The 17,707-nt window shown below is 46.2% G+C and overlaps 3 protein-coding genes across 4 annotated transcripts; all 3 read right to left on the bottom strand.

The window, feature by feature from the left end:
* Nucleotides 1-82: 82 nt before the first annotated feature.
* On the bottom strand, nt 83-2,205 carry cnot9 (CCR4-NOT transcription complex subunit 9). The gene is made up of 8 exons (XM_049569948.1): nt 2,016-2,205; nt 1,657-1,836; nt 1,401-1,516; nt 1,191-1,300; nt 990-1,099; nt 790-888; nt 616-707; nt 83-501 (listed from the first exon to the last, which is right to left on the bottom strand). The coding sequence occupies exons 1-8, from the start codon at nt 2,031-2,033 to the stop codon at nt 333-335; spliced, it is 894 nt and encodes a 297-aa protein (XP_049425905.1). The 5' UTR covers nt 2,034-2,205; the 3' UTR covers nt 83-332.
* A 1,034-nt stretch (nt 2,206-3,239) lies between these two features.
* LOC125884763 (histone-arginine methyltransferase CARM1-like) lies at nt 3,240-12,476 on the bottom strand. 2 transcript variants are annotated; one of them, XR_007448758.1, is made up of 16 exons: nt 12,444-12,476; nt 10,466-10,595; nt 10,066-10,174; nt 9,751-9,876; nt 9,506-9,660; nt 9,323-9,427; nt 9,100-9,210; nt 8,386-8,563; nt 7,946-8,036; nt 6,638-6,719; nt 6,305-6,390; nt 4,575-4,664; nt 4,174-4,311; nt 3,921-4,010; nt 3,738-3,833; nt 3,240-3,486 (listed from the first exon to the last, which is right to left on the bottom strand). XR_007448758.1 is itself a non-coding variant. In XM_049569940.1 (15 exons), the coding sequence occupies exons 2-15, from the start codon at nt 10,568-10,570 to the stop codon at nt 3,818-3,820; spliced, it is 1,482 nt and encodes a 493-aa protein (XP_049425897.1). In that variant the 5' UTR covers nt 10,571-10,595; nt 12,444-12,476; the 3' UTR covers nt 3,553-3,817. The 2 variants fall into 2 exon arrangements, 1 of the variants encoding a protein (XP_049425897.1); XM_049569940.1 differs by lacking the exon at nt 3,240-3,486 and having other exon boundaries at nt 3,553-3,833.
* A 735-nt stretch (nt 12,477-13,211) lies between these two features.
* Nucleotides 13,212-16,603, bottom strand: LOC125884766 (uncharacterized). The gene is made up of 9 exons (XM_049569943.1): nt 15,378-16,603; nt 15,123-15,295; nt 14,873-15,020; nt 14,554-14,702; nt 14,265-14,410; nt 13,898-13,974; nt 13,640-13,774; nt 13,481-13,543; nt 13,212-13,338 (listed from the first exon to the last, which is right to left on the bottom strand). The coding sequence occupies exons 1-9, from the start codon at nt 15,481-15,483 to the stop codon at nt 13,232-13,234; spliced, it is 1,104 nt and encodes a 367-aa protein (XP_049425900.1). The 5' UTR covers nt 15,484-16,603; the 3' UTR covers nt 13,212-13,231.
* Between the last annotated feature and the right edge of the window lie 1,104 nt (nt 16,604-17,707).

Genomic DNA, 17,707 nt, shown 5'->3' with positions numbered 1-17,707 from the left:
GCAACCGTTCTTACCGTATTAATTACTGCTCCGATATCAATGTGTGTCAGCTAATAAATGCATCTGCAGGTGAATGAACATGCTGAAGCTGATATTTGTTGAGCAACAATTTATTGCAGGTCTCCAAATCAGCTGCAAAACACATGGCAAGGCAGTGAACGTGAATGTCTTTGAAACCGTGGCTCTGTGGGAACAGAGTTGCCGTTTGCTCGCACGTCTGAAAACATCAGGCACGAGCCTTTCCTTAGAAAGTCTTTGATAAAAAACATGGCTCATCTGTTAGGCAGTTCTTCGCTGGTGTTGTCAGGGGTCAGGGAGGAGCGGAGGGAGAGTCACTGCGGAGGGAGAGGGATGCCCCGGGGGTCGGTGACCTGACCCTCCTGCAGGTTCTTCACCAGCTGGGCCAGCCAGCGCTTGGTGGTGGTGTCGTCCTTCAGGACCTGGGAGAAGGTGGTGTCTTTGAGCTGGTCGGGGAGGCACTGACGGAGAGCTTCTCTGGCTCTGCACAAGCAAACAACGACATGATGTAGGCTGGAGCGGGAAACTAGGATGTGATCACAAGTTGTGAACACACACACAAACCTGATCGGAATTGTTTTTTAGAGATAAAAATACCTGGAGTTGTCGGACAGGCGCAAGTAACAACGAACTACATGCTTCAGTAGGCGGGCTGACGGCTCCTTGGAGAGCTGGAGGACCATTTTACCCTGAAATAGAGACAGAGAGTGTGGGCCAAGAAGAAAAACTACACACAAATGACACATTTTAATAATGAAGACAGAATCTTACAAGAATCATAGCAACATGGGAGAAACGTTCATATGTTTGACAGATGTACGCCAGCCCGGTGTCGTCCAGGAGAATCTTCTGTAGTATGAAGGTTGCAACCTGAAAAATATACACACCACAAGTTGTCAATACATACAGTAACACTACACTATAAGGAGAGGTAATGTGCAGTGTGTGATGATACTGTCGGGTCAGAGTACCGTTTTGGAGAGCTCGCTGCCGGACTCCATGATGCGAAGGCACAAGGGAATGATCTCTGTGGTCAGCAGGAAGTTGATCACTTCCTGCTCATCTGTTTTCACCAAAGCACCTGGACAGAGGTGACGCAGGGAACCAATGAGACGTAACGTTGTCAAGACCTGAACAGTACTGACAGTGCACTGCCAGGAAAGATGTCTTACCTATGACTCCTAAGCTGGTGAGGCGGAGGTACTCGAATGGCCGTGTTTTGCTCACTGTATGTAAGAAAGGATAAAGGAAGAGTGGGATGTGCGCGGCCAGGAAAGCTGACCTGCGAAGGACAAAAATCATTGTCTTCATATTTGTTTTCGGTGAACGGCCGCTTTCAGTACTTGACCTACCAGTCCTTGAAATCACACATGAAGTCCTACCTTGTCTCTGGATGGGAGGCCACACACTGGAGGAGTGCAAGAGCGTTACACACTCTGTTGGACTGGTGTGCTGTCAGGGTGGGGGGGTTGATTGATGGATAGATGTTGACGATTTCCTGGCGATGACAGGGATGGAAATGCGGGTAAGGCAACATGCACCGATCAGACAAAACATTAAAACCAGCGACAGGTGAATTGAGTAACTTTGATTCTGCTGGGGGGGCACTGCCAGAGTGAAACCAGTGCCCAGACTCACCTGCAGCAAGGCTGCTATGGTGCCACACGAGTGCCACAGCATGGGGGCCAGGTCAGGGACAGACTCCCTCTTCTTGCTGAGCTCCAGCAGGGCGTTCTCCCTGGTCTCTGGACTGGACAGCTCATTTATCCACTGGTAGATCTTCTCTCTGTCCACCTGTGCCAGTGCTGTGGTTACAGCCTGACAGCAACACCGGAAATGAGGATATGAGAATAAACACATTTAAATTCATGTTAATACCGTGTTACTAACGCCAGTCTTACTCACTTGTACACAAACTGAATTTACAACTGACTTTCCTCGTCCATCTCAGGTTAGCTAATGCTAGCTAACGTTAGCTGATAAATGAAGTTACTCACCGCTCCTGTAGCCAACATTGTTCGCAGCACCTGGGGTAAACCCGGTAATATAAGGCCTTTTAAACACCCCTTTAACAAACGTAAGCGTTTCACAGTGCTGGAAAACAGTTATTCTGCTGAAACGCAGGCATCAAACTACGGTGGCTTCCATGTTGAGCTAGCTACTAGCTAGCAGCACTTCCGGTTGGTTATTTTCGAAGTAAAAGCACGACAATTAAAAAAAAACCACGCATTTATTTATTTTTTCTTCGTCTTCTCAACTTAGATAGTCTCACCATCGCTGTAAAGTTTTGTGGCACAGAATGACCCTTGCAGGTTGCACTATAACAGTTATTTTCAGTTTCATGAATATTAATAAATGCATGCGGTTGCACCAGTGGGAGCACTCCAGCAGATGGCGCCAAAGCTTCATCAGTAGCATATGAGTTTCTCTACCGTACACCCATCAGCCAAAATATTCAAACCACTGACAGGTGAAGTGAATAGCTTTGATTATTTTGCTCCAATGCATTGTTCTGCTGGGAATCATGTGGATACCACCTGACATGTTCCACCCACTCAAACACCTTTGTAGACCAAGTACCCCCCTCATGGCAACAGTGCTCATCACTCTGGCCCAAGGAACATGAGACAGAACTCAAGGCCTTGACTTGGCCTCCAAATTCCCCAGATCAAAATCCAACTGGGACATGCTGACACATCATCTTGCAACCCACAGAACTGAAAGGATCTGCTGTGAGGACCCTGGTGCCAGACACAACCGGGCATCCCTAGACTTCCTGTGTCCATACCTTGACATGTCAGAGCTATGTCCAATCCATAGAGGCCCCAACGTGCATGGGCGGTATGTCTGGGGTATCGGCACGTCCCATAGATGCCCAGTCGAATTAGGATCTGGGGACTCTGGAGGCCAGGTTGATGCCTTGAGCTTTTTGTCACGTCCCATGGGCCATTCCTGAGCGATAAAAATCAACATTGATAATGTAATGCTAAACTAATAATTATAGTTCTATGAATCCTAAATGATCCAACAGTATTTCACTACATTTTGTTACGTTGAACACATTTTTCCCAAACTGTAAATACATGGTTTTATATCCGATAAATGTAAAGGTAGCAGTGCATGAACACTTAATAGATATACCTTTAGAAAGCTCTTAAATTCACTGTACTGTAATTCAGGCAAGTATAACCTACAGACTGAACATACAGACACAGTTTGTGAGGGGAAATTTTATTACAGAATACAAAATACTGCTGGTATAGAAATGATTTTTAGTTGCCATTGTCCTCGTACAGATCTCTGTGTATGAATAGACACTGATATAGAATCCGAAGCTTAGATTAAATGGATGTCAACTCAGCAAATTCAACCTTGGCTTCACATTCAGCAGTGATGGTTGTTGAGAAAAAGTAGAAACTTGAGGTGCGTGGGAGTGTATGTGATATCTGAAGATTCCTTATGGCGTTCCTGGGATGAAAGAGAGAGATGGTAAAAGAAAAAAGTTAATGTTAAATTCATGATAATAATGTTATAACAATAAACATAAGTAGTCTAAGCGAATGTTTTGCAGTAGGTGTTATTCCCCCGCCTCAGTCTGCAGGATTGTCGGCCCCTTGGTGCCGTCTTTTGGCATCGTCAGGAAGTTGTTCCATCTGACAGCAGTGTGGCAGCTGCGCGTCTTTTGATCGTTCATTAACGTGCACACGGTCCAAGCTTACCTCTAACCTCCTCACTCTGCATCCTGGAGGAGGCAGGCCATCCTCCCTGAATCTCCTGGGTACCAGCGGCCCAGAGCTCTCTACCAAGATGCTACCCTGCACACAGTCACAGTTTCAGCTCTAGGACAACAGCCTTAGCTGTGGTTTAATGGTTGTATGTATTAGAGAGGAAGAAGCAGTCACCTGAAGAAAGGGTTCTTGAGGTCCAGGACATTTCCGGACCTAAAGCCCGATTGGTCGACTGTGGCGGTGATGTGGATATCATAGCTCTGCCTGGAATGTGGAAAATGTTCATGAGTATTTAATACTCTTACAGGTTACAGAGTGAAACCATCTTCCACGAGAGTGTTTGCCAGTTTCATGAATTGGTCTTAAAACCAAACAACCAAAACTACCATGATGATATGCAGGTGATATTCACAGTGCACAGGCGTACCTGTTGTTAGCGGCCAGTAGGACCGTCCCTGACAGAGTTTGTCCCAGCTTGGCGAACAGCGGCGTCTGAAGCAAACATCTGACCTGATGCCAGCGGGTCACAGGCTCTGTGGGAGCTGTGGAGAGCCACACTGTTGACCTGCAGGGACAGACATTCTCACACTGACTTCAACTGAGTATTTTATGTCAAGAGATTAAAGTTAAACAAGAAATGTGCCAGCTAATATGATATAAATGTCTTAACATGAGTTTCAGTTGCTCAAATGCAAAGTCTTTGGATGGAAAAGCTCTCTGTTATTTGTTCAAAAAATTCAATGTATCAAAAAGCAGTTGCTTTCTTCAAACCATGAATCAGTCAAAGCAATACAATATGTCAGACTGGAACACTTGTGTATTCTTTACTTGGATCCCAAATAGGCCACATCAAACCAGAAGGCAAGTCCATGGCACAGACCAGACTGCAGCAGTGTAAACTCAAAGGGAATCTCCATTCTGTAAAAAAAAAAACAAAACACACAAACCCAAGTTTGATTCCTAGTCTCTTACTTAGCATGTAAGAATTAAAACCATTGGTTGTATCAGTATGATTATCTCCCCCAAGGGCGTTTGTTAGTCAGCAGGATTATGGAAAAAACTACTGGCTCAGTTTTCATGAAACTTGGTGGACAGGTGTAGCATGGAACAATTCAAATTTCGGAGTATATCTGAACCATGGAGTGGATACACAAATTATTTTTCACTTTGGATAACATTGTGAGATAGGACATTTGGCCTTGGTGAAGGACCGTGCTCTCTAGGTGCCCTTCAGTTCTTCTCTGGTTTTGATTATGTGTTTAACCTGTAAAGGGTCTAACCCCAAGATGGGTCTTACCTGTTGATGGGTCTAACTAGTGATGTCGAAATGAAGCTTCATGAACCACCACTTGAAAAAAGCTCAAGGGACGGCAATGCAGTTTGGTTTCAACTAGCAATGGCCAAATAACGCTTCATGAACCATTTTCTTTATTTTTTGGATCCACTCTGGCACTCTTTGTTCAACAAAGGGTTGAAACCAAACTGCATTGCCATCCCTTGAGCCTTTTTCATTACACCAAGGGCGCCATCTAGTGGGTTCAACAAATACAACTGGTGGTTCATGAAGCTTCATTTGGACACTACGTCTCACCTTTTAAGGGTCTAACCTCATGATGGGTCTAATCTGTTGAGGGTCTAACTTCACGATGGGTCTAACCTGCTAAGGGACTGACCTCATGATGGGTCTATCCTGTTAAGCGTCTAAACTCATGACAGGTCTATCCTGTTAAGGGTCTAACTTGTTGAGGGTCTAACCTTATGATGGGTCTAACCTGTTGAGGGTCTAACCTCATGATGGGTCTATCCTGTTGATGGGTCTATCCTGTTGAGGGTGTAACCTCATGATGGGTCTATCCTGTTGATGGGTCTATCCTGTTCAGGGTCTAACCTCATGATGGGTCTAACCTGTTAATGGGTCTAACCTGTTGAGGGTCTAACCTCATGATGGGTCTATCCTGTTGATGGGTCTATCCTGTTCAGGGTCTAACCTCATGATGGGTCTAACCTGTTAATGGGTCTAACCTGTTCAGGGTCTAACCTCATGATGAGTCTAACCCAGGGGTAGGCAACCTGTGGCTCCGGAGCCACATGTGGCTCTTTAGCCCCTGTCCAGTGGCTCCTTGAGCCTTTGAGAAAAGAATTCTATGGAAATTCATTCTATGAATCCAAATGTTGCTGAACCTCGATAGCAGTGGCTGGTTAGCTATGGATGCCAAATCCAAAAAAGTAAATTGAATAAAATAGAGAATGTAGTAGTGCGTGGACAGATTTGCTTGCTCTCACTGCCAGCTCTGCAAAATTTAAGTACCAGATAATTATTAATAGTGCCCTGAACAGTGGCCACCTTGTGGTAAAACATATTAACAAATGCTTATTTAGACCATAAGTATACGCTAATTTAGACTTAATAGGCTCAAACATGTTTTGCGGCTCCACACAGATTTTTTCAAATTATTTTTGGTCAAAAATGGCTCTTTTAATGGCAAAGGTTGCAGACCCCTGGTCTAACCTGTTGAGGGTCTATCCTCATGATGGGTCTATCCTGTTGAGGGTCTAACCTGTGTAAGTCTTCTTCTTTAGCCTCCATGAAGTTGATGCAGTGCTTGACAGACCTGGCCATCAGGATCTGCACATCAAATGTGTCCTGAAAGACACAATAAACGAGGAGTCTGTTAAAAATTTACATAAATATAGAATCCATATTATATATAGTACTTTTGTTTGAATTCTAGCCACACATTTTGACTCCAGGGCATTTGAAGCAACAGGTTTAGAAATGTTATACTTACACTATAACACAAAATAATACAGTTAGAACATTGCTGTGCTGTAACATGCATTTGTCAGAACACGCTGATGTTATATGGGGGTTACTGCTGACACACACGTACCACGATAGGCTGCTTGAAGAACTCATCCACTGCGGCTGTGTAAAGAGCACTCAGGTTAACTCCAAAGAAGCTTTTCTGCTGCCTGAAGAAAGCAGAATTAACAGTGAGGTAACTCCCAGCCAACTGATTGATATAGACTGATTTCTTTATTCCATACATTTAACACAATGACCTCTGACTCTTGCTGAGTCTCCTCTTGTGCTCAACTAAATTGTAGGATATTGGATTAAAAGGCACAAAGGCTCAGAACATCAGCGTTAAAGCTGGAAGTAGCGTAAAGGACGAAGTTAAGTCTTTTCCTCAGTGTTTCTGCGAAAATAGTTCTGGTGAACAACATCAGTTTATAGTTTACCTTCATTCCTCAAGGCTGACTGAGCCTGACTTTTGCATAGTGGTGGAGCAGTGAAGGGCACAGACCATGGCAATGTGTACACACACACACACTGGTTGTGCAAAACACTTGTGCACAGACAAGCCACACAACAAAGGATGTAGTGTTTGCACGCATTTCCCAGAAATACATGAATATAGCAGAAACACGTTTTCATTTGTGGACGAAAAACTACTGCAGTGAATCAAAAACGCCTTCTTCCCTTTACGTCTCTGTATCGTCTCTATGGGTTACATGTCTCTTACATTTGATATGTTCGTTGCATCACTATAGCCAGGTGCAGCACCTGAGGCTGAATGAAGGAACCACAGCTGGTGCGGGAGGTGGAGTGGTACCAACTCGGCTCACCTCTGTGTATAGACCTTGTTCTGGAACCAAACTCCTTGACAGGGTCTGGACTCTCACCTTTTCTAGAGATGCCCAGGGTGTGAGAGGCGCCAGGCGGGTGTACCCCCGAGCTCAGCCTGCTGCCAGCCCCGGATAAGTGGATGAAAATGGATGGATGAATGGAACATTACTCTTCAGCCAGATGGAAGTATAGTATGTATTTTTCTACCTTAACGGTACTTGACTGATATTTGTCCTGGGTTACAATGCTTCTGGAAAAAGACTGAATTTCCTGTGAGGAAATCTTAAATCTATTAACTTTTAGTACAAAATATCAGATTTATCCCTAACTTACAAAAGCCCATATCAGTCAAAGCTTTGGCTGGCCTGTGTGAGTCAGGACTGGACTTAACCCGAGCGTTTTACACCCACAGGAAACATGCCTGACTGGGGTCACATGTGTGTCTGTGTGAGAAAGACAGAGACAGAGGGGAAGAAAGGCGCCCAGTGTGTTTGCTTCCTCATGCATGGATTTATGCCCGCGCATGTGTGTGTGTGAGAAAGAGAGAGAGAGAGAGAGCGAGAGAGACCAGAAAGTGGCCCGTGTGTAGTGTTCGAAGTAGAGCTGTTCGTCACTGAAGGGAGCCAGATGAATATCGCCGTAGGAGGGAAACATCAGACCTGGAAAGAGAGAGAGAAAAAGTATGACAGAAAACACAAGAGTCAAACACACAGTCAGACATTTAGGCTGGAGTTACCCTGAAAATTAGTTGTCAAGGCAGAAAGTCCCAAGTCAAAACCCTGGTTAATACCAACTTGTCCCAAGTTGAGATACAGTGGGTAAGTCCTGGGGCAAGTCTTAGTTCCTCACTTGTGTTTCAAGACCTAAACAAGTCATGATCTGTGTGCTGCTTCGCACTCATGCACCTTTCCCAAAGTTACATATATACCTCGAACAATTGTCATGATTTGCATAACTTAATCGTTCCTTGGGTCATTCATTGTGTCCCTGACGTCCCTCTACTCCTACCATTGGGTTTGAGCCATTTTCGGGCATGCAAGAAGCTCTCCATGAGCCTTTCACTGAGCAGCATGTATCCCATCGGTTCAGAGACGATGACATCTACCATGTCAGGACAGCTGACCTCCTCCACCTCCCCTTCCAGGACCCTGATCTGCTCAGACAGACAGTTACTCTGGACCAGGATCTGCACAGGAGACAGAGACACGTAGCATTCGATAAGAACGCCTTAAAACTGTAGGACCACATTATCACAAAACAATCTCTTCAGTCTTTGTGGTGCGTTGAGCAATCTGGCGCTGGTACTTGTGATTACCTGCTGTGGAGCAGGTACATTGAAACCCAAGCTAATGTTCAGTATTTAATCCCCATATATCGGTCTATACCCAGAACTGTGTGCATCAGCATCTCTGTACGGCCCCTTGCCTTCTGAACTCGGGGCCAGATGTTGCCGCAACCCATTAACTCCCCAGAATGCCATGCTCTGCATGTGATGTATGTACTTGATGTGTGTCTAGTGTTTTGCTACAGTGTCTTTTTCGGCTCTATCCAAGCCAACACACACAGAACATTACTCTCCAACTCTGCGTTTGAGTTGGGAGATCCAAATCTCTCTTGTAGGTTAGCAACAGAGATTCGAACAGTGGTGAGCAGTTTTAAAACCTCCCTAAGCTGACGTTATAGTGATGAAGATGGGAGGACGGAGGGTTTAAATCTGCTGACCTGTGTAAACTTGGCCATGGGGCTGGACTCAACAGCATACACTCTGGTGGCTCCAGCTTGGACTGCGAAGAAAGACAGAATACCAGAACCACAACACACATCCAGGACCACCTACAGAGACAGGAAGAGCAGAGTGGGCAGGCAGCTGTGAGCTTCACATGAAAATCACAAAGCTTTAAAATACACACGTACATATACACTCCTGGATTCTGTCTACGGTCACCTTGTCTCTGAAGTCGGTCTCATTGAGTAGAATGGCTCTGTGGTAGGTACCGGTCCTCAGGTAGTCCTGAAGCAGGCTCTGCTGCTGGGACACACAGTTGTGGAACTACACACACACACACACTGATCAATCTGAAGTCGTTTTCAGGTCTATTTATTTACCCCTGCATGGTGGGTGGCCTACCTCGTAGCCCTGTGTCGTCCATTTTTCAAACACAGTCGGATGTCTCCTCGAATGTTTCTCCGCATCCTTGTTTCCTCTTTCATGCCCTTCCGGGCAACCTTTCCTTGTCTCTTCATCGCCACCCGTCTTTAATACCTGCTGGAAGCTCTTCATGTCTGGAGGGTCAGTGAGGAGAGGATGCTTTACATGACAGACCAACCACAAGGATTATACGCAGTATGAACTCAAGCATAAACTGTACAAACCAGTTGGAGTTTTGAACTGCAACAGAAGACTCAGCTCTCCGACTGTGACCAGGAAGGACTGTCCTCCGACCTGGCAGCAGTCCATCTCCTTGGACACGGTGAAGTGGAAGACTGATGCTCTGTTGGCTGGAAACAGTTTGGTTGAAACCACACAGAAACGGACGCTTGGCGTTTGAGACAAAACTTTGACTTGTAACAGAGTGTTCGAACATTTTATCTACTTTGCACGTTTTCCGCTACTACACCGCCTGGCCCTGCTGTTCTCTACATGAGCAAGCATAGCGTGTGTGTGTGTGTGTGTGTGCACCTGCTCACCATCACGCACAGTGAGCTGCTGAGCCTCCAGGCCTGTGGTGAGCAGCAGAGTGAGCTCCTGATCTGCTCTCTGTCTGCACACACTGACCTGCTGCTCCCCGCTTGCCTCCTTCAGAACACAACACACTGGGTTTTATCACTGGACACATCAAACCAAACCATGCAAGACCAGGACTGGTGACATGATGAAGATTTAAATGATTCAAACAGGCGACTGATTCAGTTTCATGGCAAGAAGAGGAATTAAAAGCTGATTAGATAAGACTAAGAACTGGAATCATCTTCTTTCATGATGAGTTTGTTACCTGGCGGACCAACCATTGATTTACTATAAATGCATCCCATAAAGACATGACCAAGCCAAGAGGAGCAGCGCGCCCCCTGCAGCTTCAGCGCCTACCTCCTCATGTGTGTCCATGTGATCCTCCTCGGAGCTCACCTCCTCCTCCCGCAGAGTGAAGACCCGGACAGCGAAAGCCAACGACTCCTCGCTCTTCTCCCCCATTCTTCAGTGTGAAAGAAAGCTGCTCCTGGAGAAGAAAGGCAAGGAGAGGCCAGAAGGGGAGGAGGTGGAGGAAAAGGGGAGGAGAGACGGGAGGGGGGAAAGAGAGAGAAAAGTGGTAAAAAAGAAAAGAGAAATCTGCAGCATTTCTGGGGGAAAAAATTGAAATGTATCTCTAAATCTTACTGGATCCAACATGTTAGCATTAGCAGCTGTTAGCATTTTACATTTGTACAGTTGATTTGATGGATGGTCTCATCTTGTCTTTTTGGAGCTCATTCAAGTGATGTATCTCATACATGTGTGCTCGGAAAGGGAGCTCTGCACGGGTTGGGGGCTGAGCAAACAGCATGAGCTTTTTGTCATGTTCCGCAGGTCATTCCTGAGCAGTTTTTGTGATGTCCTCTGAAACTGCATCTTACACCAAGTAGGCTCCTCACTTTTTAACTTGCTCCTGAAACTTGACGACTCAGTGCATCAACATTAGGTGTGCGTCGTCATGCAGTGGGCTGGATTGAACCCTTTGGCGGGCTGGTTCTGGGCTGTATGTTTGACGTCCGTGACTCGAGGTTTAAATAACTTACCAAGACCGAACTAACGTATACTAGCTATTGTATAAGTGCTTCGAAGCAGGCTATTGTTGTAGCAGTTGTGGTGGCATTGCTGTTGTAAGTGAGACTGACTGAGCGGAAAGGCAGAACTGCACCTTGATGCCTTGCAGAGACCGAGGGGGGAGTCGCACAGAACTTTTTTTGGATGTAAACTGTGATGGCTGGTAGCTGATGTGAGATTTAGCCAACAACGTAAAGCACTGGCCGCAGAGTCGGTCATGTCTCTGCAGCCTTGTGTTGCAGCGAAACTGTCTTTCCATGATAACCCCAAGGGAACATTTGCTGTGGGGGTCCAGCAAACGTTCACGGATCGTTCCCTGAACCAAAAATTGCTCACTGGGATTCTTCAAATTAGTGTATTTAAATATTTCTGTATACTGGGGCTCCTAAACAGCCATGGAGTTGCATGAATTGCACTGGAAAAGTGAGAGTTGACAGCTATATACTCTTCACAAGAGGCAGGGTGCGCCATGGACAGGTCGCCAGTCAAGCACTGGGCATGGTGGAAGGTCAGTCAAAACGACAACAGCACTCCATCTGCTGGACGTGTAGCATTACTGCAACAGCACAGATGAAATATCAAGTCACATTGAATTAGAGAAGGAAATGGAACTAATTTCACATTTGTAAAAACTAAAGACTTGTCTGCAAAGAAAAGTCATTTTGTGAACACATTTTGGGGCGTGTGACAAGAAAGTTAGAAAAGTGAGGGAGGTGTGGAGCCCCGCAGTACTGTGGCCTTTATTCAGCTCAGCCATCTCGAGTATATACCGTGCTGTGGAGCTGGATACTGTAACACTCTATTAATATCCAAGTGCTGCATAGCGTCCTTGCTACATATAGAGATTCTTCCAAGGTTGTCTATTTGCCACCTTACATTTTAGAAAAGGCATTGTAACTATATTAATGAGCCGCTAAGTTAAAGGGAATCCAAGGCATTTTAAACACCTGTTATAGTCACTGAGGACACACGGCACGTGAGAGTCATCACAGTGACACGTATTGGGGCGTGAATTGCACAGTATGTACAGGACAAAACACAGTCTCGGAAAAATACGCTGAAATGAGATAGAGGCACCATGTTCCTCTGAGAAGCAGACTTGTGCTGTAAGTAAAACTCAGCTCATACACCGACAGTGGCTGCACTCACACAGAGGTCACTGAGGCATGTTACAGCGCCGTGGTTTACATTGCTTATATGACTGGCTTATACAGCAGTTTGGCATACAGTCATTTCTAGATTCAGTTTCGTAAACTGTACGCACCTGTCGCTCATTCCAACCGGAGAGGCATCGGCTCCTGTCTTCTGTGGACCCTACGGACAGACAGTCACATGTCATGAAGCAAACAGGGACCAATTACACACCAATAAAATTCTTTTATAATCCTAATCAACTATGTTTCAGGGTGGACGAATGAATAAAACTTCACAGAAACAGCAGTGGGCCTTCTGGAGAGGTGAACCATGGCCCTGGTGTCCGGTCTTGGACTTGGTCATCCACCTGTTAAGTGCTAGAAATTCTCACACAACAGCCATTTGAGACCTTAGCTGAAGAGCCAAGTCTTTATTTGATACATTATAGAGACAGGCTGTCTAGTCAACACACAAGTCTCCATGTTTTCTGACCTGCGCTGTACAAAACACAAGTTTTACGGTCACACATCGACACAAAGTGTTGAGTTCATGCTGAGAAAAATGGCAAAATGTCATTGGAATTGAATAAACAACGTGTATTTCTGTGTGTAGAGACATACTGTAACACCATCATGGACAAACAAAGGACACACCAAGCCGTTTCAAGTCCTCAATGCAGTCCACAAAGCCGTGTCTGGCATGATGCAGTTGAGTGCTGGGGTGTTCTTCTGGACGTCTTCAACGACATGACAAACATTTTCACACTAACACTCGTTGGGTTTGCCCAACTCCTTCCTTAGACCGCACGTCATTTACACAACTCGAGCCGACGCTCTTCCTTGATCACCCAGCTGCAACGTCCTGCACGTAGCTCAGCTGAATGGTCCGAGTTGGACTCCATCCCTCCTGCTGCGCATGTCAAATTTTCTGGTGAGCTTTCAGAATGCACAGCACCGCCACTGTGACCAGCAAGACTCCGGTGATGAGTCCGATCCGAACCCATGGGAGAGACTTAGACGATGCCTCTGGGGGATGGATGGAAAGCACACAGCATAATCTTAACAACAGAGTCACTATGGTAACGACATCCAACATCTCAGTCACACTCTAACATCTTGTTGTGTGATTCCCCTACCCTGTCCTTCTGTGAAGTACACATCTGCTCACCTTCATCTGGGAACAATGTCATCGTCTCCTCGAAGGCTTCCATCGACGGCGCCTTTGTCACCACTATCAAAACATCATAAAATGAGCACGGACAGACGTGAGGATGATTTTGTACGGTGTCTTTTCTATCCCATTCATTTCTCTTCATGCGAGGTTCACCTTTCATCAGTTGTGTGGATTCCTCCAGGAGAACAGGTGTAAGATTAGTGACACCTGTCACCTCCTCTGTTGTAACTATCGTAGGCCAGTCTGATGCACTGAGCCAGTCCTCTGTCGCCTCGTCATGGTTAAAAACTGCATGAAAAAGAGGTGTTTGACACTGTACTGTCCTGTGGACCATTATGACATCCTCAGAGCCAATACGTCTACTGATGAACATAGATGTTGCTGCACTTAGATGAACAAAATGAAGATTACCAATATCAGTAGGGTCCGTTTCCAGCACAGTCAATGTGATACTCTCTGGTGTCCCAGACCTGGGATCATCAGTTTCCCTAAAACGCATCATTAAGGATGGTTAGTCGTAGAAGTAGAAGAAGCAGTACAAAGCTATGAGTATATTTTGTTTGTTGTTTTGGGCACTGCTCTACTCCGAAGTCAAATAAACTGCTCTCTTTGTCGTCTGAAATATTGTGTCACTGGCCTTCCTTGGGAGTGGGAAGAGTGGGGAGTCAGAGAATGTTACGCCAATGGTATGGTGTTGATTTGACGCAAGAGCACAAATCCCGTTTAACTCTACAGGGGAACTCTGTCAATGGAGTCTGGTGGCTTCCACAGAACTTACCTGGTTTTATACAAACAGTGGTACTCTCCACTGTCACTTATCTTTGTCGGGCTCATGTACAGATGAAATGCTTCTTTACCATCAAACCCTAGACTGATTCGGGACATGTCCTCGGGGCTAGACACCACCACAGTCGAGTACAAATCCTGTAAGTGAAAAGAGATGATTGGATGTCAAAAGAAAATACGTTGACGACAGAATACAAAGCAACAATAGTATACATCTAGCAAGGGAACCTTCAGTGCGCCAAAACAGATGTATGAAAATATGCTTGCATCTGGCACAGTACCTCTTTTTCTATTGACAGTATGGTGCTGCCGTTCCTGGTCCACCAGATGAGCATATCGCTGACGGACTGGCTTCTGGAGATCTGAACATAGCAGGCAAGATCCACCGAGTCACCAGCAGGCACCACTATCGAGCGCTTAACATGGGGCACTTGAGAGAGAAAGAGAAAGAGGACGGCAGATGTGAAGACGATTTTGCGATCAGGATAATCACTAAGTGAATCCTACTTAGCGACGGAACAAGAAATCAAGGATGAAGGATGGAATTGAACAGCCCTGACAACTTGATGTTTCCAGGTGTGCACCTCCCCACAAACTCACCCGTGACAGTGAGCCATACTGTTGCTATGGTTTTCCTTCCTTGCCAAATGCACTCGTACATGTCAGTGTCACTGAGCATTGTGTCCCGGAGGACCACGGACCAGTCTCCCTCCCTGAGCTTGTCCTCCGAGAGCGGCTCAACGCGGTCCTGGAAGATGCACAGGACAGGAAATCACAAGTCTCTGTCTTCTGTCTTTATATGTACATTTCATGCATTGCTATGTATTATTAGTTGCATCAACATGCTAACCTGAAATTTGTCCCCCTGATGTAGCTCCCCGCTCCAGAGGATAGCCACATCCTCCCCCATTGCCTCCCACTGGACACTCCCTTCCTCCTCCAGGTAGGCTGAGCCGTCACAAGGCAAGATGGCCGACTCCCCGTACTCCACCTGAAGATTTAGTGACTGCACCATCTGCAGGGCTGGACAAAGAGAAGTGGAGCATGAAAGAATAGAATAAATGATGCAGAGAGACGGAGTGGTCAACGAAAGCGACACACTCACTGTGGCAGAGCCGTCCGCACTGAAGACACAGCAGCATCAGCAACACACACAGAGGAAACATCTCGGCACTTCTTCCTCCTGCACAGCTCAAACAGAGAGACCTCATTCGTGGATGGTTTACTGAACAGGCCGTCCAGGCACAGGCCCAGGGGCCCACAGTGGCAGGGGGTCAAAAACACCACATAGGGATGCAAAGGAACTGCAAAGACACACACAATAACTCCAAGGAGACACAAAACAACCAGAAGGAGACACATGCTGAATAGAAAAAGACACAAAATGACCTCAAAGAGACACAAACCCACAAAAAGACGCCCACTGTCTCATCATCTGCCCATGCTGCTATATGCACATTTGTATTCTCTATCATAAATGGTGACGATAGAAACCACATTTTTATTCAAAGCAAGAACTGTTGCTGTCCAAACATTCGTGGAAACATGGAAACATTCGTAATAATAATAATTGTGCTCACCTCAGCTGGCAACGTTTTAAAAGCGGATATAAGCTCCTCCGGTTGAGTTCAGCATGGGGAAAATACTCACAGAGCTGCTCAGATACATGGGGTGTCCTCCTGTCTCGTCACCTCTCCCATTACAGCCCTGTAAATCTCAACTGCACCGGATGCCGCCTTCAGGTGCTGTGGGAAATATCAGAACTACATCGCAAGTACACTCAAAAGTGATAGTATGTAATTAACGGATTATTCTTGCATTTTACTTGAGTATTTTCATTTTCTGCTGCTTCATACTACATTTATCTGATATCTCATCTAGACTGAGATTAATAATCCAAAAATCAAGTCTAAAATGCTGCACAGATTAAAAGAATGGCACCCATGCAACCCCGAAGTCATACATCAGATCTTGATGAACAAATTATTCAAGTTGGAAATCTTTACTGATGTACATTTTATTGGCAGTTGGCAGATGGTGTCCCGGGGGATGTCCTCCCAGACCTGGATCACAGTATCAGGGAGCTCCTGGACCGTCTGTGGTGGTACTTGGAGGCGTCGGATGCACCGATACTTAACGTCTCATAGGTGCTCAATTGGATTAAGTTCAGGGGAATGAGTCAATGGCATCAGCGCCTTCATCATCCAGGAACTGCCTACACACTCTGGACACAGGAGGCTGGGCATTGTCCTGCACCAGGAGGAACCCAGGGCCTGCTGCACCAGCGTCAGGTCAGACAGTCGCTCTGAGGATTTCATCCCGGTACCTAACAGCAGTCAGGGTACTGTTGGCTATGACATAGAGGTCTGTGTGACCCTCCAAGGATCTGCCTCCCCAGACCATCACTGACCCACCGCCAAACCGGTCATGCTGGATGCTGTCACCATGGCGTCTCCTGACTCTTTCACGCCTGTCACATGTGCTCAGTGTGACCCTGCTCTCATCTGTGAAGAGAATGAGGCGCCAATGGCGGCACAGGTCCCACTAGAGGACGTCGGGCCCTCATGCCACCCTCATGGAGTCGGACAGTGTGCTCAGAAACATGCACACCAGTAGCCTGCTGGAGGTAATTTTGAAGGGCTCTGGCAGTGCTCCTCCTGTTCCTCCTCACACAAAGGAGCAGATAGCGGTCCTGATGCTGGAAGACACAGCAAACCTTCACATATGGATGTGACATCCTTGAGGAGCTGGACTACCTGTGCAACCTGATTGGGCTGCAGTACCGCCTCATGCTGCTAGTAGTGACAAGGACACTAGCAGAGCACAAAACTAGAGACTTTCACTTTTACTTCCCAGGTTGGCTAAAGAGCCAGGTGCCTGAGCGCCCCAGAGTCCGTCTCACATGCAGCCAAACTCCATGGGACCTCCACATTGTGCTTAGCTGGCAGCATGCATGTGGGAATCAGACACCAGGACGCACGTGGCACGAGTCTCACTTATCCACAGTGGGGAATTCAAAGTGCAGGGAGCATTTGGAGTGCAGTTTGGGTACAATGTGGTTTACAGCGTGGCATTATGACCTGTATTTATTTTAATACGGCACACCACAAGAAACACAAATGAGTGTGACGGCCTCCTGAGATCCAGCACAGCAGTGAGAGGTATGTGTCATTTAGGTGGAGCAGATCGTTTTCCAGAAACATTAGACAGTACCACATGTGTATCCACAGGGACACCCTCTCACTCACCCGTGATGCTTTCAGGCACCATGGGAGAAACATACAACACCTTAACAGTTCAACAAAGTAGATTGCAGTAAAGATGGTGAACCTGTGTGTGAAGCTGCGCCGGCGCCCTCTGCTGTTTTGAGAGAGAAGTGAAAAAGCTTGCCTGAGAGTACCTGGTGTTCTGTGAACTGAACAAACCTCAAAGAGA

Source organism: Epinephelus fuscoguttatus, linkage group LG24 (assembly GCF_011397635.1).
Source record: "Epinephelus fuscoguttatus linkage group LG24, E.fuscoguttatus.final_Chr_v1".
Taxonomy (NCBI): Eukaryota; Metazoa; Chordata; class Actinopteri; order Perciformes; family Serranidae; genus Epinephelus; species Epinephelus fuscoguttatus.
This window is presented reverse-complemented; position numbering and strand designations above follow the sequence as displayed.

What these genes read in the sequence shown, in the direction of transcription:
- cnot9 (XM_049569948.1), bottom strand. An exon ending in CACCAGCTTAGGAGTCATAG is followed by an intron (nt 1,100 to 1,190) that starts GTAAGACATCTT and finishes ACCTCTGTCCAG; the next exon opens with GTGCTTTGGTGAAAACAGAT. An exon ending in GCAGCGAGCTCTCCAAAACG is followed by an intron (nt 889 to 989) that starts GTACTCTGACCC and finishes TATATTTTTCAG; the next exon opens with GTTGCAACCTTCATACTACA.
- LOC125884763 (XM_049569940.1), bottom strand. Translation starts at nt 10,570, where the DNA reads ATGGGGGAGAAGAGCGAGGAGTCGTTGGCTTTCGCTGTCCGGGTCTTC. An exon ending in AGACCGACTTCAGAGACAAG is followed by an intron (nt 9,211 to 9,322) that starts GTGACCGTAGAC and finishes CTGTCTCTGTAG; the next exon opens with GTGGTCCTGGATGTGTGTTG. An exon ending in AAAATGGCTCAAACCCAATG is followed by an intron (nt 8,037 to 8,385) that starts GTAGGAGTAGAG and finishes CTCTCTTTCCAG; the next exon opens with GTCTGATGTTTCCCTCCTAC.
- LOC125884766 (XM_049569943.1), bottom strand. Translation starts at nt 15,483, where the DNA reads ATGAGGTCTCTCTGTTTGAGCTGTGCAGGAGGAAGAAGTGCCGAGATG. An exon ending in GTGCGGACGGCTCTGCCACA is followed by an intron (nt 15,296 to 15,377) that starts GTGAGTGTGTCG and finishes CTCTTTGTCCAG; the next exon opens with CCCTGCAGATGGTGCAGTCA. An exon ending in AACGGACCCTACTGATATTG is followed by an intron (nt 13,775 to 13,897) that starts GTAATCTTCATT and finishes TTTTTCATGCAG; the next exon opens with TTTTTAACCATGACGAGGCG.